The sequence below is a fragment of the Rhamphochromis sp. 'chilingali' genome (assembly GCF_963969265.1).
Source record: "Rhamphochromis sp. 'chilingali' genome assembly, chromosome: 20".
Classification (NCBI taxonomy): domain Eukaryota; kingdom Metazoa; phylum Chordata; class Actinopteri; order Cichliformes; family Cichlidae; genus Rhamphochromis; species Rhamphochromis sp. 'chilingali'.
In genome coordinates, this window is record NC_137947.1 from 20,845,646 (window position 1) to 20,865,520 (window position 19,875).

A 19,875-nucleotide genomic window follows, 5' to 3' on the forward strand; every position below is an offset into this window, starting at 1 on the left:
CCACACGTCACCATGGTTACACTTGTGTCACGTGACTAGCAACCTAAACAATATTTTCCAGGGGGGAGCTAACGTAACGGTGAGAAGAAGTACGCTAACTACTCAATTTTAACAACAGCATTCCCCATCCGTTGTACACCTCGCACACTGGGATGTGAGGGCCATGGCAGTAATTAGTCTTCGTACGTCGGGCTTTCAGATAGTTTCAGAGAGCGGATCATCATGTCGAGGAGGGAAAAACCTGTCTACATTTCAAAAAAGGAGAACTGCTCCGGTTCGCTGAGCTGAAAATGGGAGCCAGTGCTTCATTATCGCTCTGTGTAAGTTTCGCCTGAGGTCTTATTCCACTTTTCGGTATTCTCGACATGTTCGTTGTTAGTCCGAGAAACACTCGAAGTTCAATATATGTACCTCCACACAAAACTTCTTATATAACCTGGAAACATTTAGTTAATGTTAACCGATATATCTAAGTTAACGTTTATTCCTGGAGGTCTCGTTATATCCAGGAAAAATGGCATTTTCTCCCGAGAGAGTGTGCAGTTTTAATGCTAAACAGCTAGCGTTTTCGCAACCTAGTCAAACAACTCACAGGTAATGAAGCAGAGATGGGGAAGTTTTCAGGATGTCCGCAGGACCTGGCTACTCTTAACCCTTTAAAGCCCAGCGTGTCGGATTTGATACATATGTTTTTGTGAGTTTTTGAGACTTCTACATCATTAGCGCGACTTTTTTTTAATCTTCAAAAAATGATATAAATTGCATGACACATTTTTAATGACTAAATTGCAAAAATATGGCTTATGTAGCAAATGTGATAAAATGTGATACAAATTAAAACTCATATATCTATATATATATAAATGCAGATTAAAATTTGATATATTTTTATATATTTTGTCTAAAGGGTCAACAAACACACCAATATCAAAAAATTAAAGATTCGGGTAGTTATTTCATGGTTCAGGTTTTAAAGGGTCAAAAGAGAAAAGAAAATACAGAGAGAAAACCCCCAACTGTGGTTATTGACTATAATAAAAAACTTTGACTGAGTCAGCTGCATTGTGCCTCCTCTTGTCATGCAGAGCGACGTGTCTTCAGTGAGAATTGTGAGGCCCAGCGCCAAGATCAGTCCAGAGCCCTTCATTCCCACCCTGGTTACGGAGCCTGAAGAGGCACCCAGGTGTGTGTTTGGTGTTGCTTTGGAAACACTGAGAGAGGAAGGGCAGATGGTCTGTGGAATACCCCTTGTGTTAAGAGACATGGTGGATTACTTGGATAGGAATGGTAATTGCTCTACCCCCCCCCCCCCCCCCCCCCACACACACACACACACCCCCTTTTCAGTCTCACCTTATTCCTCATTTCTTCCTTGCTTTTTCTTGCAACATCACCTGAATGTGCACTTAACTAACTCTCTTTCCTCATTGCAGGAATACAGCATAGAGGTCTGTTCCGTCTGTGTGGGTCAGTGGTGCGAACCAGGCAGCTGAGGCAGCGGTGGGACAGTGGTGAGAGGGTTGACCTGGACCATGAGGCAGATGTCCCTACTGTAGCATCTCTACTAAAACTCTTCCTTCGGGAGCTCCCTGTTCCTCTCATTCCTGAGCCTCAGCGCAAACAGCTGGTTCTGTTCATAACAGGTAATGCCAATTAGGTGGTATCACATTTTATTAACTCTAAGGTAAAATATGGTTGCATTGAAATTGGTAGTATTATTGTTAGTCCTGATGCAAGCAAGGCTGAGCTCAGTCAATATGTTAATGCGCATCTTGATCCCATTTTAACACATCAAGCTTTCTTTAAAAAGCTGGAAAGGAAATTTGGCGTGGCTGAGAAGCTACCTGCTGCTATCAAGCCTCACTGAAATATCCTTTTAAAATATTCTACAAAAAAAGTTTAAATTTCACACAAAATTGGAGTATGACATACAAGGAAAGCATGTTCTATAAGTTTTTTTTTCTTTAGATTTTGTACCGTGACCTACATTATACTGAAGCATGATAACAAATCCAAATATACAGCAGAGTAACTAGCGATGGAACTAATGTACCTGTACCAGATCAGTGGCCTGATCTTAAAAGTCAGCCTGGGAACATGTGAAAAAACATGAGCAGCTATGATGCTTTTAAATCCAGAGAAAACAGTGCAAAAACCTCACCATTAAGTACCAAAACATGTATATGCAAATGCACTTTGGAAACTTTATCTATAAACTGCTAGGTAAAACTATCTTAATCTATCTTATATTTATGTAGATTCATTCTGCTTTGTATCAGCACTTCAAGCTGTTGGTGGCTATTGTACTCTGAGTAAGAAATTAATTATTTACTCGGTAAAATGACACCCCTGTTAACAGTGCCTATGCCAAAGAACTAGAGACACAAGTGATGTTAAAAAACTATTCAGTATGAATTCTCATGCAAATTTATATATGTTTATAAGATATAAACTCTTTAAGTCTGAAATGTACATGTTATTGTATTTTGTTTTTTTCTTATTTTTAGGATACACAGATGAGGAGGAGATGAACCAAAGTCTGAGAGAAAAACTATCCCAAATCCCTGATGACAACTTCAATATTTTGTCTTACCTCATCTGCTTTCTATCCAGAGTGGCCACTCACAGCCAGTCAAACCACATGCCTGTGGAAAATCTGGCAACCATCTTTGGACCTTGTATGTTTCAGTAAGTTGCAGTTATTAATGCCACATTCAAATCCTCACCAAAGCAGAGAGTTTAGTGACTCAAAATTGTATGTTCTGCCATGCCTAAAAGTTTTGGTTTTAACATTTCGTTTTGAAGAGGTTTGTGGTTCTAGTTTCTCTTCATTTTCACAAAACACTGGCTTTTTGTCATGATGGCAACCTACAACATGTCAGCAGCAGTTCAGATGCCTCAGTGGCTTTATGTGTCTTTTGCATGGAGCTGGGTTGGTCCCTTTAAGGAAATGGGTGTGAACTGGGGTTAATAATGCAGAATATGTCACATAAAGATACAGACAGGGGTCATCAGGATTTTGCCGGTTGTTTCTCCCTTCCTGTTTACAGAAGTCAGCCATCACTGTAAACAAGCACAAACTCTAGGGAGCAAAAGTGTAAAGTTAGACTTTTCTTGCTTGAGTTTTCATCGCAATTATAATTGGTCAGCATCTTTTAAACAGTTCCTCCATCCTTTAAACTCTCAGTTTTGCCTTTTTTCTGCTGTAACAGTTAACGTCATGTCAGTGGAATGTGGTGTTAGTCATAAAGTTCTGGATTTGTGGGGAAAATATCTGGTGATTATAGGCTGAGTACAAAGAGTTGGTTAGGGTGTGTGGAGTTGGCAGCAGTGGTTTGGAAAAAAAATATGGAGGCGGGTTTGAAATGGTTGGTAGTCTTGGAGAGCTGCAAAATGTTCGGTGCTGTTTTGCTTCTGACCTGAGATCTGAGAGGAGTGGATTGAATGAAAAACATTAGGGGATGAAAGACTGCAAAAAGATGTTCAAAAGTGATTACTTTGTTAAAAAAAGTAGCTTCTGGTTTTTGATTGTTTCTTGGTTTTGACTGACATGCATTATTATGAGCGCCTGCCACTTTAACTTTTATATATGTCATTTAAACCTGTTCCTTTCCTTGGAGGTGTCAGTTATGTAATGTGTCTGACATACTTCTTCCATGCTGACCTATCAGCCATCGACTCAAGTCAAAGTTTATTTATATAGCACATTTAAAAGACTAGTGTACATCAAAGTGCTTCACAATAAAACCGCAGTGTGGGCAGAACAAAGAACAATTAGTACAATTATACTTAAAATTGCATTTGCCGAATGAAAGCCAAACTAATTTGTTTTAAAAGCTAAGTTAAACAAGTGTGTTTTTAAACGGGATTTGAACTATTGAATTGATTCCGAAGTATGGGTTTCGACTGGGAGATTATTCCAGAGCCTAGGGGCAGCGATGGCAAATGCACGGTCACCTCTGGTTTTTAAATGAGACCTTGGTTGCATTAGGAGCAGTTGGCTGGATCTTAGTGCTCTCTTTGGGTGTAGCTTGCCATCACCAGTGTGTGAATGTCTGTGTGAATGGGTGGATGACTGAATGTGTAAAGCGCTTTGGGGTCCTTAGGGACTAGTAAAGCGCTATACCAATACAGGCTATTTACCATTTGTACAGCTCAAGGAGATCAGTTAAGTAGCTAGGGGCCAGGTTATTTAGAATTTTAAAAGTGAGCAGAAGGATTTTGAAATCAATTCGATATTTGACGGGAAGCCAGTGTAGGTTAGCAAGGACAGGGGTGATGTGCTCATGCTTTCTAGTGCCGGTTAAGAGGCGTGCTGCCGCATTTTGGACTAATTGCAGGTACTGAAGGAGGGAGAGTTGGAGGCCCAGGTAAAGAGAGTTGCAATAGTCCAATCTACAAGTGATGAAGGCATGGATATGTTTTTTGAGTTCTTTATGTGGTAAATAGGGCTTAGCTTTGGAAATTTGGCGTAATTGATAAAAGCTGGTTTTTAGCACAGTAGATACTCTTTTTAATTTAAAAGAAATATCCATAAGCACTCCGAGGTTTCTGGCAGAATGAGAAAGTGTATATCCAGCGTTTGATGGTTCAATGGTCGAAGATTCAAAAGAGTTTGACGATCATAGGAAATTAGTGCAAAAACATCCGGGAAGCATACATAAAGTAAAACGGCAAGCAGTAGGCGGAGCTTGGGGAGACGAAGCAATGTATGTATTGCATTGTGATCTTGTTCCCATATAGGCCATGTGGACTTACGTCTATTATTACATAGCCAAATTTTCACACTCACTTCATACGGGATGAACTTTTTGCTGTTGTTTACACTGAAGAAAAACTGAAATGTAGCTGTCAACAATAACACTGAAATGCAATTGCAGCATAATGTAAACATGTCAAGACATTCTATTTTATTCTCAAGTGGGGTTTCCACACTGTACAGGATTATCTGAAATGTAATTTAAGCAGATGTTTCCAAAGCCAAAGTGAAATTTCATAGTTGTTTACTGATGTTGTTTTTGTCACTGGGCAATGTCAATGCTGGGTGCATAGAGCCCCCTTATGCACTCAATTTATCTCAGTTTACTGATGTATAAGCCTCTGTCCACTAGATGGGGCCCATTTCCAATATGTTTACAACATGTAATGGAAGACATTTACAATTCACAGTGCATCATACAGTATGTATGTATTGCGTTGTGATCTTGTTCCCTTTTCTCTTTTTTGTTTTCCAGTGTTGCAGAAGGACCCAGGATGCTGGAGGAGCAAAGTGTATGCAATGCCCTGTTGCTCCATCTCCTCAGGCATGCAAAGGCTCTCCTTCCAGCCCCAGCCGTGGGCTCCTCAATTGCCTCAACCTCACCTCCTCCTCCTGTCCTCTCTGCTCTTTCACACTTTGAGGTGAATCCAGTTTTTTTTTAAAACTAGATGTATGCATCTATTTTGAATTAATGTTACAGCTCTTTCCATCAAATATAGCAGTTTTACATGGTAGTGTTAGTTATTACCAGCCTTTTAGCTCATGATATTCAGTGTGTGTCACGTTATGAATAGTCTGTCTGTTTCTTCAGAAGACGTTCTTTAATTTTACAGATATTTTTAATACATTTTGTGGGCCATAGGCAGTAACATTATTCATCCGTTTTTATCATATATTATTTATTGTATGTTATGCATTAAACTGAAAGTAGGATTTATTGCCACTCTATTACAGTAAAACCTTTGTTGTGACGTTTCAGCTGACTTGGAAGCAGTTAAAACTGCAGAATCTTGTGTAGTAAATGCAGAAGATTCCTTCAATGGTTTGTAGTCTGTCTCTAGTGGTGTGTTTGTGTGTTTACTGTTGATGTCCTTGCTAGGTCCGACCCAGCAGCTGTTACTCAGACCACAGCAGCGTCCCCAGGTTTGGGGTGGAGAATGCCGTGTCATCAACCAGTCCTGCTAACCAGACAGTACGGCTGCAGACTCACCTCAAAAGGTACTGTCCCCTAGCACTAATGTATTTGAAATTTTATAGATAGATAGATAGATAGATAGATAGATAGATAGATAGATAGATAGATAGATAGATAGATAGATAGATAGATAGATAGATAGATAGATAGATAGATAGATAGATAGATAGATAGATAGATAGATAGATAGATAGATAGATAGATAGATAGATAGATAGATTTCCCTTTAGGTCTTTTTAAGGCAAGAAACCTGTGAGCTTCAGAGCAGCACCTTCTTACAGTAACTTTGTCAACCAATATTTGTGTTCTGTTACTTGTCCAGCTTGACCCATTTGACCTTTCAGTCTAATGGACAGTAAAAATAGTACCAAATTTATTTTCTCCCAGAGAGACTCTACATATTTCTTTTTCAGTTGTGAATGTTTGTTGCTGCAAGCTTGTAAATGGAAGTTCTGTTTGAAGCACATTTTGTTCTTGCCATTTTAGGCATAAATGCTAGTAGCTGTTTACCCTGTGATGAAGCAACGATGTTATCAGATGACATCAGGCTCATGACGACTAAAGGAAAAATTCAATATTACATCAAGATCACAGCCATATATCAAAATGATCAGATTGTTCTTACATTACCAACTTGTGTCAATTTAAAAAGCAGGCATCAGTAGCTGGGCAGCTACAGTACGAGGCATGAAATATACATTTTTTGTACGTGTCATTTTCAGGTTGGATGTAGAGGAGTTGGTAGCAAAGACCTCAGTCCATTTCCACAACTCATGTTGATGCACAAAAGTCATGCCTGTCTAGCTGCCGATATGTTTTATTAAGATTTGTTTTATTTACCTTAAGACAGAATAAGCTGAACTTGTCTGAGATATTGGTCCATGCATTCATTTCAATCAGATTAGACTCTACTCTGTTTGCTAAATTATTCAAATTTCACTAGGGCACCTTTAGCTTGTTCAGAATGCAGAAGCCTCACTTTATTGACTCACAGTTCAACACAGAATTACCTTAAAAATCGTTCTGTTAGTTCATAAAGGTCTCAGTGGTTTAGCCCCACCACTAAATTGCTGATTTGCTGGGTGCCTATAACCCAGTTAGACCTCTCAAATCACCAGGTATAGATCTTTTAACTGTTTCCAGAATTAGATCTAAGGGTTCTGAGGGTTTTAGTTACTGTGGCCAAGGTCTTCAAAACAAGCTGCCTGTTGACCTGAGGTCGGTAACAAATATGCCTGCTTTCAAAATCAGACTCAAAACCTTTTTATTCTCACAGGTTACATCTAATAACTGTGTTGTTTTTATTGCCTTAAGACATTGTAGGGATATATAGTTTTGTTTATGTTTTTATCTTTTATGATAAGCACATGCAGTGAAATGTGCTACATAAATAAAATTGACACCGACATTGTATATATAATGTAGATTCAATGTGGAGTTCTTATCTAAGAATCAACCACCCTGTGTTTATTTGTTATCTCATAATTTTATATAATCATCTACTGATTCAGAGCTGCAAGATCTGTCACCAACAAGCTTCGAGAAGATTGTCAAAGCTTCCAAGACAGTTTTATGTGTTCTCGCTGCATCTGAGTGTTTGTTTAGCTCTAATAGGGCAAACAAATATCAATAATTTTTCATCAACAGCTTCCCACTCTCATCTGTTCTTCAGGCAGAAATGTTGAATCATTCCAACTGTCTTTCTAGTTTAAATATATTGAAATCAAAGGTACACAGCATTATCTTTTTATTAGTTTCATTTCTGTAGGTAAATAGGAGTCGGGTTAAATATCTACAATACGGTAACAAGAAGTGAAACTGTGTTTAGCTCATTTATTTGTTTCCTAACTTAAGAGTAGCAGCACATTGTCTCCTCCATTTCTCCTCGTTTCAGAAATGCCTAATTTTTGTTTTGCATGCATAAACAAGAAGGGATCATATTTATTTTTTGCATCTGCACATGCCAGACTGGTATCTGTCGCTGGGAGAGAGGCCTGGCATTTGCCTGCTGTGCTGTCTTGCCATGTCTTGACCTTGGTGCAGTCCCACTCTAATTATATCTCCAAAGGGTTTCATTTCAAAACAGGTGTCCATTCTGACTTTTTCCAATTACATAAGATGATATTATAAATATACTGAATGATTCTAAGAAAAAGTATCATGTCTTTAAGTCAGCGCATTGCAGTCATATTTTTCAGTCTTTCATCCATTTTCTTCCGCTTATCCGAGGCCCAGTTGCAGGGGAAGCGGCCTAAGGAGAGAAGCCCAGAGCTCACTGTCCTTGGCCACCTCCAGCTTGTCTGGGGGAGCACAAAGGGGCTCTCTCCAGTGTGTCCTGGGTCTGCCCCTGGGCCTCCTTCCCGTGGGACATGCCGAGAACAACTCATCCAGTAGGCACCCAGGAGATGTCAGATGCCTGAACCTCCTCAACTGTCTCCCTTCGATGTGGAGGTGTAGTGGCTCTACTCCAAACCACTCCTGGATGGCCGAACTCCTCACCCTATCTCTAAGGGAGAGGCCAGCCACCTTTCTGAGAAAGCTAATTTCCACCACTTGTATCCACAATCTTGTTCTTTCGGTCACTACTCTAGCTCGTGACCATAGGTGAGGGTAGGGATGTAGACTGACTGGTAAATTGAGCACTTTGCTTTTACGCTTAGCTCTCTCTTCACCACGATGGACCAGTACAGAATTCGGATCACTTCAGCCGCAGCACCAATTCATCTCTCGATCTCTTGCTCCCCTCTCCCCTTTATTTGTGAACAAGGGCCCGAGATACTTAAACTCTTCCACTTGGGGTAGTAACTCATCTCTGACCTGGAGGGGACACTCCATCCTTTTCCAGCTAAAGAACATGGCCTAGTTGGAGCACACCCTCTGGTCCCCCTTCTTAAAGATGGGAACCATCTTAATGTATCGACATCCCTGTGTTTGAACATGGTGTGGATAAACTGTGGTTTGTACAGAAGTTCAATAACAGAATACCGCTTGGGTTTAGATCTGGTAGGCCGTTTCTCCCAATAATGACCCCTCCAGGTTTCAATGTCATTGCCCACATGACTATTTAAGTTTTCTGGTAAGGCGATGGAGTCCCTAGGTGGGGCACGCTCAAACGTCCCACCCAGGGACTCCAAGAAGGCCAGGTATTCTAAACTGTCATTCAGCACATAAGATAGCATCCCCCAAACAGACCATCTCAAAGGCTGCCAGAGGCCCGACCTGACGGCGCAGGGGAAAAACCCTCTCATCTACTGGGAAAAACTCCAAAGTACAGGCAGCAAACTGAGGGGAAAATAAAATTCCCACCTGAACAGGTCCTTGCAGGGCACCCATGACATAGATAAGGAACTCATAAAATTCTCATAAAACTCTCATTTTCAGGTTCAAGTTTCAAGTTTTTTTTGTGTAATAGGATTTTTATTGGCCAATGAATTATCTTCCTTATTGAGTCATGTTTTTTTTTTTTTTTTTTGTTAAATATTTATTGTGTAATTGATGTGTTTAGGCATGATTTTAAGTACCCCCCATTTGCGACCTTGTATCTATTTTTGTTAGTTTGTGTTGCCTTTCGGCTCTTACCATCTCTGGCCTACTTCCACCCACTGCTGTGCCAGAACTGGCACTGCTGACCCTGAATATGACCAAGTGTTTCTGTCTGGGAGCTCACATTTCTGTCTGTGCACAGCTGAATGCTGAGGTGTGTTTGTGTGTATGCATTCTTGTTTGTGTGTATGAGCCTGGGTACCCATGATGGGTCAGTTCTCTGGCTCTGGGTGCTACTTTTTTATCATTTAGCACCCATCATCTGTGCTCTCTTTTCTTTATGTCTTTGACTTTCTCCATCCACCCAAAGCAGCAAACTGTTTACTGTCATAGGTAAACTGCATAATGTTGTAAGTTAATCGGCTTTGGCAGAATATGTTTTCTTGTCTCATCTGCTTCAGCATCAGGGACAACAACCATGGATCTACAGTCTTCTGCAAGTGAGTGAGTTCATGCAAGGTAGCTTTAGAGCCAGTGGACAGATGTATTTGCTTTGCAGCAGCGATCATTCATCCATAAAAAGGTTATGAGGCTGCTGGTATCACTCAAAGCAGAAGTCTAGTCACAGATAACCTGACGAATTTGTGTGTTTTAGGGTTTTGTTAACATTATTTGGTGATTTGGTGTTGTCTGCAGTTTTCTGATAGCTGTTGTTTCTGCTGTTCACTAGCTTCTGTTAATATAGTGGATGTTTAAAAAAGGGAAACTTGAAGCATAATTCATTTGGGTAAATCAGTTGTGCTTGTTTTTGCTGAGGGCAGCTCATCAGAGTTTTATGAGACATGTCGTGGCGTAACATTAGATCAGGCACTGCTGATTCAGACTCCCAGGATGTTTTCCTGCAGAGATGAGCAATTTTAACTCCTCTTAGCCCTGTGATCATGCACTTACAAGTTTGTTTTTTCGATTTTACTCCTGTGAATGCAAAATGATATACTTTAGTTTATTTTTCCTTGATTTAACAATGCGTTTTATTTTATTTTGTACCCTACAGATTTTTTTTTTATTTGTTCTTTGCTGTCTTTAAGTGTATTAAAGAGTCCCTGCATTTTAATGTGCTAGACTGAAAATTGGCACATTGTTAATATATCTTTTACTATTGCCTAGATAAGAAATTAACCATGAGAAAAATTATTAAAAGTTGCCTTCCTGTAAAAATGCCTGCTATCAATTTAGTTATTCCTTCTCTACGGGAACATTTGCATTGTGTTTTTTTAGCTAGACCATTTGTTCTTCTACAGCAGATTGTTCTGTTAGTACCATTTTAGATGAAAATGTTCACCAAGCCTTTGGTAAAAAATTCTGTATTTTAACTTCATCAAGGTTTCTAGCTCCAAAATATCTGCTCTTGTTGCTTCTTCATGAAATCATTACTTAAAATGTATTAACACTTTAAATAGGGTGCCTCATTAGAAAGTGTTTTCTGTCTCGCCTCATCTTCTCTTCGTGTGAACTCTTCTCTCTGTCTCTTCATAGTACTGACACACCGGTGCAGGGCTGTGAAAACAGCTTTGACGTCAGCACTGACATTCAGAAGCTGATTGCAGACCAGGAGGTTCTGGAGCAGAAGAGTGAAAGTGTGGAGGCAGGCGGTGTGCTCTCCTGCCCCACTGACCCAGGGCCAGGGCAACATCCACCGAACAGACCATCTCAAAGCACACAGGGGGAGCTGCCAGAGATGGAGTGTACCACCCTGGGGTGAGTATATCTGTCTACCCATTTTCTACCCAGAGATTATGGTGCTTATATAGCACTCTTCTACTCTAACTTTAACAGAGGATTCGAAGCGCTTTTTACAGGCCACATTCACCACATTTATTCATTCAGAGCCACAACAAAGTGCACTCTGATTAATGTATCAAGGGCAATTTGGAGTTCAGTATCTTGCCTGAGGACTATTTGACAAGGTCACATCAACATTATGTCTGGTCATATTATCACAAGAAGATAAAAAAATATATATTTAGTTTCTCCCATCAGCCTTCTCAACCATTTCTCTTTATCAACAGAACCTTATCACAGGTGGAGGTGTCCTCCATAGCGAAGAAAGAAGACATGTATGAAGTAGACATGGTCAAAGATGGAAAGGTCCTTTCCTCATCTCTCAATGATGACTGTTCTGCGGTGTGTATTGTTTTTTTTTTCACATTTTATCACAAGTTTGCTTTATTTCTCCTTTTTTATTGATTTCTACTGTTTAGTAACAGCATTATAAAAGCTCACTAGGTGTCTATAACGTTGCATGACTTGGACTAAACTGCATTTCAGGCTTCTGCAGACACAGGCCACCTGTCATCTATTTCAGAGAATGAAACACAGAGCAATGCCCAAACACTGAAGCAGCCCACAGAGAGGTGAGAGGAAGGTTTCTTCATGCACATAACAGAAGATGATTTTTTTTTCCAGCTGTGGTATTCATTTATTTATTTTTTTATTTGCTTTGTATGCCTTATAGCCCTGTTTGATTATGAGGCATGGCAGATGGCAAAAACATTTAAGTCAAAGTGAAACTGCAAATTTCAGACTCCTCCCAATCGAATTTTAACATTATTCTAAAAATCAGAGAGAAATAAGATTTACATTAGTAGTCTTTGTGTGATCGTTAATGTTACATGATTCTATAATAGTTTTTTCCCCTTTGTACTGCTCCTTGGTTCGTCTTAGCTCAGCTCATCTCCAAGCTCTGCAGTCAGTTTAGAAATGGGTTATGGGAACAGTGTCCTGCTCACAGTCATGGTTTTGATATGATTCCAGTCTAAATAACACTGACACGCCACAGGGGCTCACGTGGAACAGACCGTGTAGCTGGATGTGACTGACCTACTATAGTGGCAAGCTGAATTTTTGTTTACAGATAGGTCATTGCTGTTATGTCCCACTGATGTCAGACATGAATAACCCATGGCCCTAATGGCATTGCCAGCTAACCCTCTGGCCACAGAGCAGCAGATCTGTATTGATTATAACAGACAAAGCATTAAATTGGCGGCCATGTATTTATTTCATGTATTTATTTCAGTTGTATTTGCCTTTTGTTGACAGAATTTTCTTTTGCAGCGTCTCTTTCACCTCTTTCACCAAGGCAGAAGACAAAACCACAGTGTCTGAATGGAAGGTAAATATGGCTCTTTAAACATTATAGCTACCCTCTCCAAATAATTTCCACATTCTCCTTTAAACTCTTTTTTTTTTACACTAGTACGACTGTTCTGTGACAGCTAGGCCAGTCTGCACAAAAGTGAATATATTTATAATGCACGTTTAGAACATCCAGAGTGATTTACAAAGCTAGAAAAAGGGAAGCCCTGGGCTGAAGGCTAGCTTAATGTAGTGCACTAAAAAAACGAGAGAGAGACAGAGAAAGAAGGAACGAATGAGAGAAAGCCTTGAAGTTCAGGTGGATTGTCTAAGATTTTAGATCAAAATCAAACTGTAAAAGTGATCTCTCATACCAGATAAATATGAAGGGAAGCACCCAAAGTAGTTAACGTAGTCATCTGAGCAGTAGCTAAATACTGAATACCCTCACAATGCCCCTTTTTAGATTTGGAGGTCACACAGCTGGATGATGGTGATTACAGTTTTGCAATTGCTATCTGTTAAAATCTGTTAAAATTTTTGATTACAAAGTCATCTTAACTTTTTTCACAGAAACTATTCAAACTATTAATGAAATAAGTCTGTGTGGTGATCAAAAATAACTGGAGAGCTATTTTTTATGTCTCTATTATGTATCATTATAATTGAAAATTTTCCACATCGGTAAGTGTGTGGTTGCCCACATTGATATGTGTCAGTAAGTAGGCTTTGGGAAGGGGATATTAACATTGGTTAAGCTCTTTGTTCCTTCAGAGGGGAAAAGGAGGAGGAGGATGTAACGGTTCTCCTGACAGGCATCATGATTGCAGAGGGAGAAACACAAGAAATGACGCAAGTTCTCCTCCCTCATGGTCTTTATAGATACATAAGTCAACACTACTTATGTCACCAGGATGAGTGATGCTGCAATCGATTGTGCTTGTGTGTATGTATGTGGAAGAGGATGGATGGATGGATATATAAAAAACACCCAGCACGCCCCTGCGGGCGGTTTATCCTTCAAGCTCGGGTCCTCTACCAGAGGCCTGGGAGCTTGAGGGTCCTGCGCAGTATCTTAGCTGTTCCCAGGACTGCGCTCTTCTGGACAGAGATCTCCGATGTTGTTCCCGGGATCTGCTGGAGCCACTCGCCTAGCTTGGGAGTCACCGCACCTAGTGCTCCGATTACCACGGGGACCACCGTTACCTTCACCCTCCACATCCTCTCGAGCTCTTCTCTGAGCCCTTGGTATTTCTCCAGCTTCTCGTGTTCCTTCTTCCTGATATTGCTGTCATTGGGAACCGCTACATCGATCACTACGGCCGTCTTCTTCTGTTTGTCTACCACCACTATGTCCGGTTGGTTAGCCACCACCATTTTGTCCGTCTGTATCTGGAAGTCCCACAGGATCTTAGCTCGGTCATTCTCCACCACCCTTGGGGGCATCTCCCATTTTGACCTCGGGACTTCTAGGTTATACTCGGCACAGATGTTCCTGTACACTATGCCGGCCACTTGGTTATGGCGTTCCATGTATGCCTTGCCTGCTAGCATCTTGCACCCTGCTGTTATGTGCTGGATTGTCTCTGGGGCATCTTTACACAGCCTGCACCTGGGGTCTTGCCTGGTGTGATAGACCCCAGCCTCTATGGATCTTGTGCTCAGAGCTTGTTCTTGTGCTGCCATGATTAGTGCCTCTGTGCTGTCTTTCAGTCCAGCTTTGTCCAGCCACTGGTAGGATTTCTGGATATCAGCCACCTCCTCTATCTGCCGGTGGTACATACCGTGCAGGGGCCTGTCCTTCCATGTCCTTCCATATATATATATATATATATATATATATATATATACATACATACATAGGAGCAAGGTTTCGTGACTGTGGGTTCTCTGGTTTAGTAATGATAGCCTCACTTCTGCCCCTCCCTTACATCCTTCCACCTCCTCTGTGACGCACAAAGCCTTGTATTTAATTTTTTCAAATTTTGTTTTATGAATGAACAACCAAGGAGGTGTAGAAATAAGAAGCCAATCCTGTATCTGCTGCTGTTAATGATATTGATGATGGGGGTGGTGCAGTTACAAATCTATTTTTTTTTTTCACTCTGCATATCAGCATCAGAATTCACTGCGTATGCACCCACTTGCACACACTCACCGAGGCAAACGGCTTCGTGACTCCCCGCAGCTCCATTAAACAGACTCCTTGCTTCGGCTTGACGTTGCTGTGGAAACACCTCGTCATATATTGAACCGCTCTCTTTTCTTGCACACACGCCCCCACATCGCACGCAATGACTGAAGAGGTATTCCTGCCACCCCTATTCTTCCGTGCATGATGAATAATCCATGTGGAGGCAGATCAGCAGCAGAAGTGTTGGGAATGCCGGTTTGAAGGAAAACCATGTGGATTTAGGGATGTGATATCTTTTCTGGGGGCTTGCCATATTATCATACACTGCCCACAAACAGGCGGATCAGGTGATCTGGGAATCACGGTGACACAGTTAATGGAATTACTGTGTATTGCTCATCAGAGATCCCACGCTGTATGCTGGTGCATATTAGGAATCTGACTGACAAAGGGATTCGTATCTTGCGGGTTGACTGCTGACAAGCTTGTAGTTGCTCACAGAGCTGAGGGGGGTGACCGCAGTGGGAATTCAATATTTTTTCTTCTCTTAAATGTGTTTCTTGTAGCGATCATTTGCAGTAACCTTTCATAACTACAAGGAAATCTAAAGACTTGTGTTCTGTTCCTCGTACGTCAAACAAGCAGCCTGCTTATAAAGCTGTATTCTGCGTTTTGACTCATACCTTTTTCAGGAAGACAACAAAACCACTCTTCTCACCTCATCTTGCAAATCTTTACCGAGCCACACTCTGGACCAGAAGAGAGTGAAGAGATTTTGAAAGGACTGCTCAAGATTCCTGAGCATGATGTGAAACGCTTCTTTTTCTCTATCCTGTCCTACCTGCATCCTTGAAGCTATGTTTTGCTTCTGCTTCCAGAGCCCCTCTCTAAAGCTGCAAGCCCTGGAGGCTGACTTGGGACCTCCCTTAGCATCAGGAGACCCTGAACCTCAGGATAACTTACCTGCTCAGCAACAGCCTCTGTCTAATGAATCGCAAAGGCTGAATTTGACCCACAGCCTGCCATTAGCGCCTTCTCAGGAACAGCAGACAGTCGACTCATCACCGCCTGGTAAGACAAGAACAATGACGATGCTGTTACAATGAAATAGTAATAATGATTTTTTAGCTTCCAGTATAAACACTGCACTGGCACTGAAGAGCAAAGCTGACATGATTTGTAAACATTAAAAAAACTTTAAAGTTTCAGCTTTGTGAGATAATGGGTTTTATTTTATATGTACTAAACTTGCAGCTCTACCTATGGTATATAATTCAGTCTCAGTTTTCTTTCATTTATTTTGCTCATTAAAGCTGTTGTAATGTTGCTGTCAATAATTGTTGGCCACAAAGTATGAGCTTGATTATTTAGAGCTGGGTGTATCTTTCCTTGGTAAGTTAGGTAACTAAGGTAATATTGTTGCATCACTCTACAGCTGCTGGTGTCCGTGGTTTTTTATTTCTGTTATTTTCATCCTTTTGTTTGGGCTAAACATTGTTAAAAACATGTATTTATTTTCTTTTCGCATAAAGATTATAACAGCTACACGAATAATCTTGTTTTACTGATTTGTCACAAACAGATAAATTAAGATTTTGCAAATTAAGATAGGATTTTAGCCTAGCTTTAATTTTAATAAACATAAAATTATCATTTTACTTCACTCTTGCTCTCTCCTACAGCACACACCCCGTCCCCGCAGCTGTCAGATTCCAGTCCTGTCCATTCCACTTCTGCTTATTTAGAGGAACTTTCTGGAGAGGATACACTACCGAGCCCATCAGGCCCTCACGCCAGCCCACTCCTTTCCCGTTTTACGATGACTGACTGTCCAGTTCCCTCGCCACGTTGCCCCAACCTCAGCCACAGCCAACGCTACAATCTAGACCCCGACACAGCTCCATCTCCACCCTGCTCACAGCACATACGCATGTAAGACGACTTCTTTGCCGCTGACATTTGTAGCTCATAAATGGAATCCTCTCATGTTATGCTCTTGCTGTAGGTTAAAAATGAAAAGCAATTTGGAAATGTTTTTTGTTATTCATAATTAATGCTAATACCTTACAAAATCATACTGGCTGTTATATTTTGTGATATTTAACTACACCCTTTGAGTCCTTATTGCGTGGACCAATGTGCAGATGTAGAGTTAAATTGGGCATATGTTCTTCTTGTCTCAAGGGCTCGCTGCAGTGTCCTTACAGAGCGAGACGAGGGCACCGTGTCCATCTCAGCTCTCAACAGGCACATCCACACGCTGAGGAAGAGGATCAGGCATTTTGAGGAGTGTTTTGAACAGGAGAAGCATTATAAGGTTTGGCAGTGAATCAGACTTGCTTCATCAGGGTGCTGTAAAGATATTTAAGTTCTAAACTGTTGCTGCTAAGGATGAATTACTCCCTCTGCTGGAACATTGGTAGCATAATGGTTTGTTAGACAATGAGGAACAAGCTGGTGATAATGATTACTTTGAAAAAACACTTACTTGGTATCCAGTGCAACAGACTGGCCACTGTTATGTGAGATATCGTTTTCTGTTGTTTTTTTTTCCAGCCAGCACACAATGACAAGACAGCACATCCAGAGGTGGCCAGACTGATGAAGGAGCTCATCAGGTGTCGCAAGCAGCTTAAAGGTCAGTTATATAACCAAAAACATTCGCAAGTAAATTATTTTAAAAACTGCAGCGGGGAAAGAAGTTTCGTAAGTGGTTCGATTATCGGAGCTACATTGAAGCCTGAGCTGAAAATATGTACCTGTAAGCTAAACAACTAATTTTGAAACGTTGACTTAAATGTTGCATATACCATGAATGTAAATGTCAGTAATGTAGGAGATAACCCATATGTAATAATTAATTAACTGAAATGAAAAGAGATGTTTATAGAAATTAGTAGGCTGAAATGTCATTTTAAAATGAAATGGTAGCAGAGAAATTATTATCTTTAACCTCCTAAGACCCGAACTCTTCCATTGCCTGCATTTTTTATTTCTCTTTGATATTTGGGCATATTGGGAGCTGATGAATGTAAAAACAAAGAATCACCAGATTTTTTTTAACTTAATTTTTGTTTCTAAGAAAAATGAGAACCACATATGAGGATATTTGTTTAAATTCCTGCTCTTTCCTGTAGAGCTGAAGCTAAGGCAGTCAGAAGAAGCTGAAACATGCAGGGGCAATACAGACAAACAGGAGGCAGTACCGACAGGAACTGAGCTCCAGCAGCTGAACAACAACAGCAACGCCAAGCCAAACGTAGAGGAAACGGTGAACATTATAACAAACAGGCTGAAGGAAAGACGGCAAGAGCTGGGCCTGCCCGACAGCATTAAGGTTGATTTTGCAGAATTGTTTGTACCATTAACACAAATATAGCAATACAAGTTTGGACGTTAGATGTTCTAAGAGTTTATTAGTTTTCACTACTCCCGTATGTACAGGAGATGTCCCCTTTCCAGATGAGTATGGAGAAGACCAGCATGCAGAAGTGTTTGTTGTACTTCGAGAGTCTTCACGGACGGCCGGTAAGACAAGCTTGGATGAATGCTCTTTGTTTTGATTCTTTTGAGAAGTAGTTTTATTTATTTTTGTAAATATCTTTCTAGTCTGGTGAAAATCTATCTTAACGTTTTTCTTTCTTCATCTCTGTTGTCAGAGCACCAAGCAGGAGCGAACTTTGATGAAACCTTTCTACGATCGCTACCGTCTTCTCAAACAGCTGATTTCTTCCTCAGCCACAGTAAACATTACAACCATTGTGAGTCAACATTCAGTTGATTTTTTGTTTGTTGAAAGAGAGATAATACCAATGATGCTGAATTTTTAAGAAGAAAGGTTAAACTCAGACTACATCTTGCTGAATAGAACAGCTGCACAATAATATTATGAAACTTCTCTTTATAATATTAAGAGATATAAACAATAATAATGATTTATAGAAAGTCAGCTGGTTTTATCTATCCATCTCTTAACTTTCAGAACTGGACCATTGAAAATCGTTGGATTTACCTCTCTCTTTACCTTTCTCCTTCTTCTTTTTCTGCACAGGAGGAAGAGGAGGGCTCTGATGAAGAGCATCCCAAACAGAGAAGCCCCAGGCAGCAGCCGCTGTGGTTAAAACCCTCCATGTGCGTGTATTTAGAGGAGTTGCAGTGTCCGCCCTCCCTAGAAATGTCTGAATCGCCTCTGGTATCGCCGCTGGAAGAAGTGAAGGTTCTCCACCCGCAGATTATCACTATGGCAACACTACATGAAGCTTCCAGGTAAAAAAAAAAAAAAAAAACCCGATTTGCTCAGTCATGTTTTAAAGAAAGATAAAGATGGTTCGCATTTGTTTTTCTTTGATCAGCTTGTCTTTAGTTGTGGTTTATTTATTTAAACACAATCCAGATGATATAAAAAGTTGATGAATTGGTTCTTTCTTAATGCAGACCAGAATTACTCGATCACCTCAGGCTGACTCGATCAGAAAAGCGGAGGGTTCACCAAGCGCTTCGAGAGTTTGAGGACCAATTCTATGCACAGACTGGCAGGTAACACACCATGAAGCACATATGTACGTAACACATCAAGAGTACTTGGCTTTTGAATTTTATTTTGTCTTTTACTAAACTTGGAACATTTGGTTTTCAACAATGCCTTGTGAAAAAAAAAAAAAAGAAAGAAAGAAAAACATCCACAAAAGAAATTCCATTGTTATGGTACGACAGTGTAATGCACACTCATGTAACATTAATCCAGCACACAGAGCTCAGGAAAGACAGATGTTTGCTCTGAATTGTACACAGTACTGTACATGTTAGTCCTCCAAAGTTAATGCAGTAAGTCTTTTTTTTTTTTTTCTAATTACAATACACACTGTACAAAGCTATCTGAGTAAGGCAACATAGGGACCATCAACCAGTTATGGAAGCTGCTGCAAGTTGTTTGGAAACTACAAACTAAAGTTTGCTTTTCATTTGCATCTTCCATCCTCCGTATATCATTAACAGGGCATGTCAGAAGGAGGACCGTGGACCAATGGCGGAGGAGTACTGCCAGTATAAGAACCTTAAAGCGAAGCTCCGTCTACTGGAAGCCCTGCTTAGTAAACAACAGGACTCAACCAAGACAAGTTGAGTTACTCACAGTGGGACCTTTTTCTCTAACTTAACAGGACTCGA

The 19,875-nt window shown here is 40.5% G+C and overlaps 1 protein-coding gene across 1 annotated transcript; it reads left to right on the forward strand.

The window, feature by feature from the left end:
* The first annotated feature begins 68 nt into the window (after positions 1–68).
* On the forward strand, positions 69–19,874 carry LOC308388054 (protein FAM13A-like). The gene is made up of 21 exons (XM_080868526.1): positions 69–320; positions 1,086–1,287; positions 1,434–1,643; positions 2,508–2,688; positions 5,235–5,400; positions 5,859–5,977; positions 9,899–9,937; positions 10,974–11,195; positions 11,507–11,621; positions 11,766–11,851; positions 12,540–12,612; positions 15,588–15,780; positions 16,392–16,641; positions 16,894–17,026; positions 17,266–17,347; positions 17,847–18,046; positions 18,154–18,237; positions 18,369–18,470; positions 18,761–18,975; positions 19,144–19,245; positions 19,705–19,874. Exons 1-21 carry the CDS (start codon positions 291–293, stop codon positions 19,829–19,831), a joined length of 2,931 nt encoding a protein of 976 aa, XP_080724652.1. The 5' UTR covers positions 69–290; the 3' UTR covers positions 19,832–19,874.
* The last annotated feature ends 1 nt before the right edge of the window (position 19,875 follows it).

What these genes read in the sequence shown, in the direction of transcription:
- LOC308388054 (XM_080868526.1), top strand. Translation starts at nt 291, where the DNA reads ATGGGAGCCAGTGCTTCATTATCGCTCTGT. An exon ending in GTGTCGCAAGCAGCTTAAAG is followed by an intron (nt 17,348 to 17,846) that starts GTCAGTTATATA and finishes TCTTTCCTGTAG; the next exon opens with AGCTGAAGCTAAGGCAGTCA. An exon ending in ACACTACATGAAGCTTCCAG is followed by an intron (nt 18,976 to 19,143) that starts GTAAAAAAAAAA and finishes TTCTTAATGCAG; the next exon opens with ACCAGAATTACTCGATCACC.